Below are 12,675 nucleotides of genomic sequence, written 5' to 3' on the forward strand. Positions count from 1 at the left end.
AAAGCTCCCAATCCCCATCCCACAGGGTCATGGAGAGACGCAGCCAGCAGTAAACCAGGGCTATGGTCGCCGCAGGTGGGCATGCTTGTGTTTCTGCAAAGCTGCTGGAGCCCTGCCCAAGGCTGCTGGTGGACCCATACCATGTCAACGTGACGACTGATCACTCTCAACCTTGATCACCTGGCTGAGGTCATGTTTGTCAGGTTTCTCCACGGCCAAGGTCACTCGCCCTGCCCCCCCCCCACCCACTGCACTCTTAGGAAGGACATCACTGTGTGCAGCCCACACTTGAGCAGTGGGCGCTTATGCACCCCTCCTTGAGAGCAGGATGTCTACCTAAGTTATTTGGAATTCCACAGGGGAGATTTATCTCTTCTTAATCATTTATTTATATCATTTATTCAACCCTTGATTTATATCAGGAAGGACTCCTGGATATTTATTGTACACCTTGGGTTGTGATCCAACGCGACTTTATTTTGTTGCTGAAACTGTGCCAGCTTTGGCCACTGGGAGTTCTTTCAATTGCCTCCTATGTTCCTTTGACATTTTGACATACCCTCATTATGGTGTGTGTGTCAGGGAGTGGGTATATTTCCAGTCTTCCTACTGGGAATTTTTGCTGCCAGATATCAGATGCAGCTGAGACTCAGAATGACCCCTTCTTTCACTCACTCTGGCCACTCGCTCCTGGGCCTCCCTACCCCTCGCCCTGGCTGTGCCCCTGACTGTGTCTCAGAGTGCTGGACACACTGAACTTTGTACCCTGCCTTTTCCTCTTTCCTCCCTCCCCAGCCACTGCCCTGCAGAAACAATGCCCTTTTCCCCAGCTGAGTCTGCTTGCCAGTTCCGGCTCCAGAAAAGCTTTGTAACCATAGTGACATGACTACTATCCTCCGTGTGTGTGAATAAACTTATTTAAAGAACAAAACAAGGGAGTTCCCATTGTGACTCAGTGGGTTAAGAACCAAACTAGTATCCATGAGGATGCGGGTTTGATTCCTGGCCTCGCTCTGTGGGTTAAGGATCTGGTGTTGCCGCAAGTTTCAGCGTAGGTCGCATATGCGACTCAGATCTGGGGTTGCTGTGGCTGTGGTGTAGGCTGGCAGATACAGCTCTGATTCAACCCTTAGCCTAGGAACCTCCATATATCTCAGGTGCTGCCCTAAAAAGGCAAAAAATAAAAGTAAAAAAACAAATAAAAATTCTCTCTCCACCATCTTTGCAACCTACCTTATCTTCTTCATTCCTGGACTTCAGACAAATGTCCTTTTGCCTGAAACTATTTTTATTGCCCACCATCCCATCTGGTCAGGGTAGCATCAGGGTCTTTGGAATCAACCCGAGCTGGATTCCAATCCTAGTGGCCCTGGGCCATCACTTGACCTCTGTTTTCTCATCTGTGGAAAAGACAACAATACCCTCCACACAGCTACCATCGAATGAGTACCTGCTACCTGTATGAGGTGGTCCCTTACAAAATGCACCTCCTATGCCTAACCCACATAGTAGATGCTCAATAAATGGAAGCTATCATCGCTGTTAGTAGTGGAAATAGCCCTTTGTCTCCCTCTTCCCAGTCTCTCCCTCAAATCCATCCTCTGCTCTAAAGCTCAGACACAACAATGCCACTCTCACCCTCAGTCCTTCCAGAATCCCAAAGTCAGAACCCCCCTGAGATTCAAGATCTTATAGAATCTTGCCCCGCTCTATGCTCTGGGCTCCTTTTCCTTCTCAACCCAGATCCCACCAGGCTGTTGACTGTTCCACAAACAGACCTGTACTTCGCACCTTTGCCAGTCCTGTTCCCTCTGCCCATAATGCTCTTCCAGGCTGTCTTTGCCAGTCCTGTTCCCTCTGCCCATAATGCTCTTCCAGGCTGTCTTTCTTATCTGGCGTCTCCCCAGTAAGGAAGAGCATGGACTTAAGAGTCCCGCCAACCTGCCTGCGATCTACATTGGGACCCTGGGTCTGCAGCTTATCAGCCATGTGGCCTTAAGGGAATTCTCTAACCTCCTCGAGCCTCTTTTCTCTACTCATAAACCGATGATGCTAATGGTACTCATTTCATAGGAATGTTGTAAAGATGTCAGTGGATAATCCATGTGAAGCATTTTGCATAAAGCCCAACACACAGAAAATGCTTCATAAATGGTCTTTTCTCTCTTCTTATTAATATCAAGCAGCCAGGAGTTGCCTGCCCTGCCATCAATCCATTGATGGATTCAAGGCTAAAAATAGAATTGCAGCCTTGGAGAGGAGACCCTTCCGGAGCCAGGAATTGATGCCCTTGATACCTTGGACTGGGAAGGATCCTGCTTCTCCCTCCAGGGGCTGCTTAGAGAAACACAAATCCCCATGCCTCCAGCCTTTCTCCATTCTTTCCGGGGCAGGCATGCGGCGGGTGGACCAGCCCAGGTGGACGAGCTCTCCTAGCAGAGGCTCTGCAGTCTAACTCCAGCCCTGCCTTTCACGGGCTCTGTGACCTTGGGATGGCAACTCTCCCTCTCTGAGGCTCATTATTTCTCTTAGCCCAGGACACTGACCATGGTAATAACATAGTTTGCAATAACAAACAGCTTATATGCCCAGAGGCCTTCAGGCCAGTGACCAGCTCTAGGACTCTGGGTAAGGACATCCCCCATCCCTTTTCTGAGCCTCAGTTTCCATATCTCTGAAATAGGCACAGTAGTTCTGACCTTGTGAGGCTGTCATGAGGGTCTAGAGAGGCCATGGACAGCTGTTGCTGACAGCAGCAGCACCTGGTAGGAACCCGAGTTGTCTAATGGTGCATCTTCCCTCCTGAGAGTGGTAAGGAATCGAAACAGAAATTTATTTGAGCTGTGTAGCTATTGAACCACCAGCCTTGGAAAATGCAAAGAAATGCATCCAAGAGAAAAACACCTTGTGTCTTTTGCTGCTAACAGGTTGGCCCTGCCAGTGGATAGGACACTTCTGTGCAATCAACTTCTTCTGCCATCAGTGCTCTGGGCGAGTTGTCCTATCTTTCCGAATAAGACACTGATATAACTAAAGCAGATCCTGAATTGTAGGCAGGAGGCCCCCATTTTCCCTTCGGCAGTCATCTTAACGGTGAAGTCAAGGGCATACACCTGGCTTCCGGGGGCACTGTGTCCGCCTTCTTTCAAAAGACACAGACATGAGGGACTCCAATGACTCAAACCCTCCAGGTCACACACTCTGTGTTGTTTCTCCCCTTCTTCCCTTCCAGGGACAGGTCTGGTCAGGCCATGGCCCCTTGCTTATTTCTGACTGTGAGATGGATACAGAATTGTATGACAATAATGTTAATGAAATTATATAACCCCACCACCTTGCATCCCTCAAGGCAAAAGATCAAGAGCCCCAGAGTTCCCACTGTGGCTCAGTGAGTTAAGAACCTGACATAGCATCTGTGAAGATGCAGGTTCAATCCTGGCCTCGCTCAGTGGGTTAAGATCTGGTGTTGCCATGAGCTGCCGTGTAGGTTGAAGATGCAGCTCAGATCCGGCATTGCTGTGGCTGGGGTGTAGGCCAGTAGATGCAGCTCTGATTTGACTCCTAGCCTGGGAACTTCCATATACTGTGGCTGCAGATCTACAAAAAAATTTTTTTTTAATTAAAAAATAAAAAATAAAGAAGGCGGCAAACTCTGGAATTCCCTGGTGGCCTAGCAATTAAGGAGCCAGTGTTGACACCACAGTGGCTCAGGTTTGATCCCTGGCCTGGGCCACCCGCCCCTGCCCCCCCCCCAAAAAAAAGAAGGTAAGATCTACAGCCTGACTAGCTGATTTTCAAATACTGGCCTCTATTCTTCACTATTGGTGCTTGCTAAGTCTTACAATCATTCTGAGGGTCATTCTTTTCATCTATAAAATGAGGATAATAATAGTATTTAAGGATTTCCCCCTGTAGCACAGCAGGTTAAGGATCTGGATTTGTCTCTCTGATGGCATGGGCTTGATCCCCAGCCTGGTGCAGTGGGTTAAGGATCCAGCATTGCCACAGTTCTGGCATAGGTTGCATCTGAGGCTCCAGCCCCATTCCTGGCCAGGGAATTTCATATGTTGCCATTAAAAAAAAAAAAGTATTTAAGTCACAGCATTCTTGTGTGGCTTACATGAGATATAGTAGATGCAAATTCTTAGAATGGGTTTGAGCAAGAGCTCAAACCACTGCCCATACAACGCTTACTATTCTAGCACTTCTGTGATTGTTTTCACGTCTGGATCCTCAACTTGATTGAGACCTTCTGGAAATCAGGCACCGGGGTGTCCTCTGCTTCTCTGCCCCATACCGCTCCATGGGCCAGTTTCACACGTGGTGTTTGTTACATACACCATGAACACAATCAAAGAAATCACAAAGGCAAAGTCTGAAAATAAAATGCTTAAAACGTGTCTATTAGAAAACAGCTAAAATTAAAATGTCCTCAGAGAGTGGGGAAAATGACAAATGGTTAGTGTCCACATGATGGAAAGTTTTCATGCACAGCCATAAAAAAATATATGTGTTACTAAGAGAAATCTGGGCAAAGGTCATGAGCAGGCAGCTCAGGTGAGGAAAGAAGAACAAGTAAACATAGAAGAATATTCAACCTTTAGCAAGAGAAATAAAGACGAGATACCGATGAAAGCAACAATCCTATAGAATACAGAATTCTCTACAGAATTATTTATAACACTGAAAAATGTCCAATAGCAGAAGAATGGTTCCGTAAATAATGATACATTGATTCAGTGGCATGGTGTTCCACCATGGAATAATCATGAAAATGTTGAAACAAGTGCTTAGGACACAGCAAGTTTACAAGCAGACTGCAAAATAAATTAAATTTCAAGCATGGTCACAAGTGCAAAATGTTCATCTGGACTTGATGAAAGCTTGGCAGAAGTTGGCCGAAATTTTCAAGAAAATGAAAACAGTTGCCTTGATAAAAAAGAAAAACTTTTCTGAGTACCTGCCATGCACCAGACACTATGCCAAGGGCTTTCACATACCTGGTCTCACTTAATTCCCTGACTGTCCCCAATTCCCCACGAGGTAGGAGTTGCTCCCCCTTATAGATTAGGCAGCTAAGGCAGAAGGGCGACAGACTGCCCAAGGCGGCACAGCCAGGAACTAGCGAAGAGGGCTGCCAAGACTGGGGTGCTGGACTCCAATCCCAGGCCTCTTTCCAGCACATCAGATGTGTAAGATGGATGGGGTCCAGTGACTTCTCTTTCTTTTTAAACATTGTCTTTAGTGCTGTTTAAATGTCATTTGTGCAAGCAAAACACGATGAAAAGAACAACCGAGGCTGTCTCAGGAAAGCAGCTTAGCCCTGGTCCCTCCAGAGAGCTCCATGGACCAGCGCCCCATCCTGCCACTGGCCAACGCCCATGGTTTTGCCCAAACAATACCAGGAAACAACCCTGCAGAATCTTCTGTCCCTCTCCCTTGGATTAAACTCCCCTGGGGAGGCACCTGGCATTTCCTCACTAAGACCCTCCTTCCATCCTGCCATAATCTGGGAATTCTGGGTACCCTTGCCATGGGCACCCTGGATCTATTGTCAGGATTTCAAAAGGCCACATAGAAATTGTGAACAAAGCCTTGTGGGCTACCGAAGTGTCCAGTGTCATTGCTTGGATGGAATTAGAGCAACATGGGAACAAAGATCGCGATGTGTCTGACTCTGCGAACCAGGAGGGAAGGTGCAGAGCCCTGGAGCATTTGACAGGGTTGTGGGGAGTCAGGGGATCTTCTTGGAGAGGTGATTTTTTTTTCAGCTGAGATCTGGGGGATTTGTAGGAGTCAGCTGGGTAAAGAGCAGAGGGAAGGGGGAGAAGGATGAGTAAAAGCCCCCAGGCAGGAAAGATCTTGGGCTTCCAAACAAATGAAACAGAGGCGATCAATGTGCACACTGAAAACGAGGCCAGAGGAGTTCCCTGGTGGGCTAGCAGTTAAAGATCTGGTTTTCACTGCTGTATCGTGGGTCAGTCCCTGGCCTGGGAATATCCACGTGCTGTGGGCAAGGCCAAAAGACCAGAGAATCAACAGAGGCAGATCCTGCAGAGCTCATAGGTCGATGGGAAACCACTGAAGAGGAGGGAGGAGGAGGAATTCAAGATGCAATTGGTGGAATGTCTCGTTTGAAAATGATAAAGTTGGTATTTCTCCACTTCTCTTCCCGGAAAGCAATCAGAAAGGAGAAAAACGATGCAAAGGCCATCTTTGAGGAAACCAGGAGAAATCTGAAATGGAATCACAATTAGGTGAAAAGGCAGCTAAAAGTGGGGAAGCTCAGAAAGGCGTTTGGGAGGAAGTAGAGCATCCGTCTTCCAGTTGAGACAGGGAGGGGCACCTCGCAGGGGGAGTGGAATATTCGGGGTGGGTAGAGGCCACCCTCAGGAGCTTCCCAGGACCTATTTGATTTTCATGAAAGAGGGGTAGAGGCTGAATGAAGAACCACAATCAGACCAGCGAGGCTTGGGAGAGGGTCAGGTCTCTGAACTGTAAAAAGCCCTGTTGTTATTAGCAGCAGGGTACAGGCACAAAGAACTCATAGACTCTCCTGAGTCATAAGAATAACTCCTGCCTGAAGTTTCTGTCGTGCGCAGCAGAAACGAGTCCGACTAGGAACCATGAAGTTTTGGGTTTGATCCCTGGCCTCGCTCAGTGGGTTAAGGATCTGGTGTTGCCATGAGCTGTGGTGTAGGTCGAAGACGTGGCTTGGATCCTATGTTGCTGTGGCTGTGGCATAGGGTGGCAGCCGTAGCTCCGATTGGACCCCCAGCCTGGGAACCTCCATATGCTGTGGGTTTGGCCCTAAAAAGCAAAAAAAAAAAAAAAAAAAAAAAAAAGCTGCTATCCTGAAACAGCTCTGGCCCTGCCCAAACACATGCCCTTTGCAAATAGTTGGTCCAGGGAAAATTTGTATCACTCAAATATTAGTAATCAACAATGAACCATCCTTTTTTTGCAGTCACCCCCTTGGAATATGTAAGTTCCTGGGCCGGTGATCAAATCTGGGCCAGAGCTGTGACCCATGCCACAACTGCAGCAATGCTGGACCCTTAACCTACTGTGCCAGGCAGGGAATCGAACCGGCACCTCCACGGAGACAAGCCAGATCATTAACCCACTGTGCCACAGCAGGAACTAACAATGGACCATGTTAGGTTCCATACACAGGTACAAGAAACAGAAACAAGAGGACAAGAACAAGCAAAGACATCAAACGCAGACTCAAATAAACAAACACCAAAGACCATTCACCAGGATCAAACCAAAACAAAAATCCTCTACGAAGCATTTATTTCTACAAAACAAGAGTACAGAAAAGAAATGGAAGAGCCCATGGAAATTATAGCTAGATGACAAAAGGAAATAAAACAAACTGTCAGGGTCCAAGGAAATTACAATATTGCAGAAATGAAAGTCAAGGTGAAAGGAGCCTAAAAGAGAAAGACTGCTGAGACACGGTAAGGACAGAGGGGAGAGAAATGAGGAAACTGAGGAAAATGAAAAGAAAAGGTTTTTTAAAAGTGTGACGGATGAAAGACAATGACAAAGCGAAACCATATGGGCCTAACAGGAAGAGCAAAGCAAAATAATGGCATCCAACAATTATTACAAGGTAACATTCAAGAAAATGTTTTAGAAAAATAGGAGATATTGGAGTTTCCATGGTGGCTCAGCAGTTAACAAACCTGACTAGTATCTACGAGGACGCGGGTTCAATCCCTGGCCTCGCTCAGTGGGTTAAGGACCCGGCGTTGCTGTGAGCTGTGGGGCAGGTTGCAGACATGGCTCAGATCCCACTTTGCTGTGGCTGTGGTGTAGCCTGGCAGCTACAACTCCGATTTGACCCCTAGCCTGGGAACCTCCATATGCTGCACGTGCAACCCTCAAAAGTCAAAAAAGAAAAAGAAAGAAAGAAAAAGAAAAAAGGAGGTATTGAAAAGTTAGCGAGACGGGAAACCTGATTCAGGGTGACCAATCCCAAATATATGCTAGTAAAACGGTGAGATTTCAAAATTAAGACAGAATCCTTTAAGCAACCCCACCAAAGGGACAAGTCACCTACAAGGTGGGAACATTAGGCTGGCCTCTGATTTCTTCATGGCAACATCCAGCATCAGAATTCAATAGAGCACCGCCTACAATGTCAGCAAGGAGAGGACGCATGACTCAAGAGTTTTATTTTCAGCCAAACTGTCGATCTGGCATAAAGGCAGAAGACAACATTTTTGAACATGCGTGGGAGTTTGGAGGTTGAGGCAATGAAACAGTCTAGAGTTGTTGGAAGCATGGGACTTTTTTCCTTTTGGTGACCCAGAGTCTTAGTCAGGGCTCATTTATGTTTGTTCAACAGACACTTAAAGATCTTAGTATGTGCTGGGCCCTGTGCCTAGGACTATAAATGGGTCTTATGCCAAGAGCTAGAGAGGTGGGGAGAAAAGCATCCTTGGAGAGGTGAGCTGGCCTTTGAAAGATGAGTGGGAGTTCATGAAAGGAGGTATCCCAGCAAAGAGAAGAGCAAGAGGCAAAGGCAGGCAGGCATAGAACAAATATTCTAAATAAATCTTTTCAAGATTTCATCAAGGGTGTGTTCTACAATGTCCAGACATTTGCAATGAGATGAGTGGGTGAACCGTGAAGATTTAGGATTGGGAAAGGGTAAGAGGCCTTCAAACCTGGGCTTTTTTTTTTTTTTTTTTAATTGTCTTTTCTAGGGCCGCTCCCATGACATATGGAGGTTCCCAGGCTAGGGGTCGAATCGGAGCTATAGCAGCTGGCCTACACCACAGCCACAGCAACGTGAGATCCAAGCCAAGTCTGCAGGCTACACCACAGCTCATGGCAACACTGGATCCTTAACCCACTGAGCAAGGCCAGGGATCGAACCCACAACCTCATGGTTCCTAGTCGGATTCGTTAACCACTGCGCCACGACGGGAACTCTTTTTTTTTTTTTTTTTTTTTTTTTAAGGTTTAAACTTTATCCCATAGGTAATGTGGAGTCCTGGAATGGTTAAAGCATGAGAACCAGTGTTTGGTTGCAAGAAGAAAAGTATCAGAGGTTCTGCGAGGATTCAGATTTCACCATTCCCACAGTGTCTTCAGCTAGCTTTCACACCGGATGGTGCACATTCTAGCCATTCCTTTGAAAATCAGGAACAAGGCAACGTGGCCCACTGTCACTGCTTCTAGTCTATGTTGTGTTTAAGTTCAGGCCTGTGCAGAGAGAAGAAAAAGAAGTGAAACTTAAGGAAGATTGTGACCATCTAAATATTGTTCATTGCTGAGTCAAGGAGTGAACTTGCATATTTCTTTACTTCTGCTTCTTTACGTTTTTCTCAGGATTTTTAATTATCTTTCCTTTGTTCTTCCACTAGTGGCCTGTATAATTGAGGGCAGAACTTCCCCCACAAGTTGGTAAGATCTGTATTCTTATGCCCATTTTACAGGTGAAGAAGGAGAAGATGACACAGTCCACAGCTGATACACAGTGGAGCTGGGGTTCATTTTTATCTTGATGGAATGGCTCTACCAACTCCCAGGCTGGTTGTGCTAAGAGACGAAATACATGCTGGGGACACCATGGGGTAGGGAGGATGCAACTCAGTTAGTTGAATTTCACAAAGTTCACAAAGAGGAGGAGGATTGCAGGAAAACCCAAAAGGCACCTAGTTAGTTAAGATTCTATAACAAGAGGGACCAACCACTTTGGCCAGTACTCGACTCCCCAAACAAGCCAAGCACCCTCTCTCTAGCCTCAGGACTTTTGCACATGCTGTCCCCTTGTCTAGAATGCTCTTCTCTGCTCTTCCTGTGTCTGGCTCCTCCTCATCCTTCAGGTCACCGCTTCTTTCCCCTCCCTCCCCAGTTAACTCTTCTCTATTTCCCTGGACTGCTCAAGATTTCGTTACCAAGTCAGGCTCCCTTCTCCCCAAGGGAAGCTGCTTCTTGGAGGCTCCCAATGCCTCATGCAAGTAAGCCCTGGGCCATCCATCTCACCAGATCATCAGATTGGCTCATTCCTGTAAGGGCCCCAGCCTGGGTGCTGGTAGATGCCATCCCGAGCCCCTGCAGAAATAAATTCTATTATTTGGCACCTGGAAGGAGAGAACTTCTTTTTGAACACTAATGAGACCCCCTCAGGGGCTCCCTCAGCCCCTTCTCTCCAAATCCCACATCAACTTAATAAATTTCTGGGAGTTCCCATTGAGGCTCAGCAGATTACGAACCTGATTACTATTCATGAGGATGTGTGGATTCAATCCCCAGCCTCCCTCAGTGGGTTAAGGATCCAGCATTGCCGTGAGCTGCGGTGTAGGTCTCAGATGCCGCCTTGCTGTGGCTGTGGCATAGACCAGCAGCCACAGTTCCAACTCGACCCCTTCACCTAGGAAATTCCACATGTCATTGATGTGGCCCTAAAAGCAAAATAAATCAATAAATAAATTTCTGGAGTGCCTCCCATGAGCCAGGCCCAGGCTAAACATTAACTACACACCCAGGGCAGGTCACTATACACAAGGGCACAGAGTACAGGGACACGTGGGGGGCTGAGATGCAGCTCGCAGACCAATCACCAAGCCGGGGGTTGACAGAGCTGTGTCTGTCCAAAAGGCTGCCTTCGTGGAATTCCCTGGAAAGCACTGGGTGGGCTAGAGCAGCAGCCCACACGTTTGTGAATTAAACCCAGGCAGATCCTGCCTGTGTGGAGTCGCAGCCCAGTGGGGCACAGACAAATCATTAAACCACTCAATATATCATTAGAATTCACCCTTATTTTGCTCTCGAGGACCCTGGGTTTCTAAGAACCTAGGCAACGGGCCCAAGGCCACACTCACAGTTAGTGAGTGACAGAGTCAGGGCGCACACTCGGGTTTCTTGGCTCCAAGGCCACAATCTGCTCTGCAGAATGAAAGAGGCATTTCATCTACATCAGCATGAATGTCGGGCATCTGCCCTGGCCTCCAGCAGCTCCGTTTCTCCCTCTTCCTGACCCCATTGGGGACAAGCTCAGGTTTCTCTGATCCTGAAGGTCGTCCCTCCTCTTGCCCGGGCCACCTCTGCAGCTCGGCTCGCTTGGATCCACCTGCTGCAGAGGTTTTGGTGAAATGACTCCTGCAATTTTTACTTCCTGTCTCATGTGTCTTTTAGACCCACTCATTCATCCCAGGGGCCAGGCTGGGGACAGACCTGAGTGACAGCCCTGTGCTACCCTCACGATTCTGCTCGCAGTGGCAACTAAAGCCACCATATATCTAGGAATAAGCTGATGCAAATAGAATTATCAAACTTTACTGAAGGACATAAAAGGAGATCTGAATAACTGGAGAGACACACCACACTCCCGGAGGGAAAGACTCAGTATTATAAAGATGTCACTTCTCCCCTGAGTAACCTATAAATTTAATGTAATTCAATCAAAATATCAAAGGAACATTTTATGGAATTCGACAAGATGATTCTCAGGTTGAACCGAAAGAAAGAATACACCAACAATACACAAGAATAGAAAAAAAATTTAGAAATTTTTATCGTGGTAAAATACACACAACATAAAATTTACCATTTTAATCATTTTTAAGTGCACAGTTCAGTGACATTAAGTGCATTCACATGATTGTGCAAACATCATCTCCCTCACAACTTTTTCATCATCTCAAACCAAAACTCTGTACCTGTTAATCCATAACTCCCCATCCCTCCCTTGCTCCAGAAGGAAAAAAAAAAAAAGTAATGAATAAAACTAAAGAGGAACTGCCAATCCAAAAATAAAAATACTCATAAAACAAAGAAATTCTGGAGTTCCTGCTGCGGCGTAATGGGGATCAGCGGCATCTTGGGAGCGCTGGGACGCAGGTTCGGTCCCCAGCCTGGCACAATGGGTTAAGGATCTGGCATTGCCACAGCTGCAGCTTAGGTCCCAACTGCGGATTGGATCTGATCCCTGGCCCAGGAACTCCATATGCTGTGGGGGAGCCAAAAAAGAAAAAAAAAAAAAAGAAAGAAATTCTGTTGTCTATCTCTCTAACTACCCGAAGTGTAGCATTTCAAATCCATGAAGAAAATATAGACTGTTTAATCAACGACATGAGGACAAATGACTCTCTAGTTTGGAAAACCTAAAACTTGAACTCTACCTGACACCAGACACACATACGCAGTCCCTTTGATTGAAAGAAAATGTAAAAAGCAAAACCTCATAAACCATTAGAGGAAAAGTTGGAAAGGTGGATAGATTTGACCACATAGAAATATTTCACTTCTGAATGACAGAAGACTATAAGAACAAACTTAAAAGACAGGTAACAGCCTGGAAAACAAACCTGCCATAACACGCAGGGAGGCAAAAGGAGCACATCTTGAAATGACAATTTTGCTTTTATTTTCCCCACTTCCTCACGTCAATCAGAGGTTCCACTTTACCTCCAGGAGAATTAGTGCTTTTATAGCAGGAATGTAAAGAGAAAGAAACAGCCAACATTCAGATGTCATTGTTTTTTAACTTCCCAGATAGGCTGCTGAAGCTCACATCAGAAACCACACTTTTGAAAGGCAGGCCCTTTGATTTGCAAGAGGCTGTTTTGCTGAAAGGAGAAAATGCTCTTGAAAATCAAAAGGGAAAAAAAAAAGAAAGAAAAAGAAAATCAAAAGGGAAGTTCCTGAAGGAAG

At 46.4% G+C, this 12,675-nt stretch overlaps 1 protein-coding gene across 1 annotated transcript in view; it reads right to left on the bottom strand.

Moving 5' to 3' along the window:
- Nucleotides 1–1,989, bottom strand: part of SPOCD1 (SPOC domain containing 1) — a 47,472-nt gene extending 45,483 nt beyond the window's left edge. The window contains exon 1 of the mRNA XM_047791453.1: nt 1,751–1,989. Within this exon, the coding sequence (XP_047647409.1) occupies nt 1,751–1,989 (239 nt within the window). The remainder of the gene's footprint in view (nt 1–1,750) is intronic.
- Nucleotides 1,990–12,675: the final 10,686 nt, after the last annotated feature.

This window comes from Phacochoerus africanus, chromosome 8 (assembly GCF_016906955.1).
Source record: "Phacochoerus africanus isolate WHEZ1 chromosome 8, ROS_Pafr_v1, whole genome shotgun sequence".
In the NCBI taxonomy this organism is placed as follows: domain Eukaryota; kingdom Metazoa; phylum Chordata; class Mammalia; order Artiodactyla; family Suidae; genus Phacochoerus; species Phacochoerus africanus.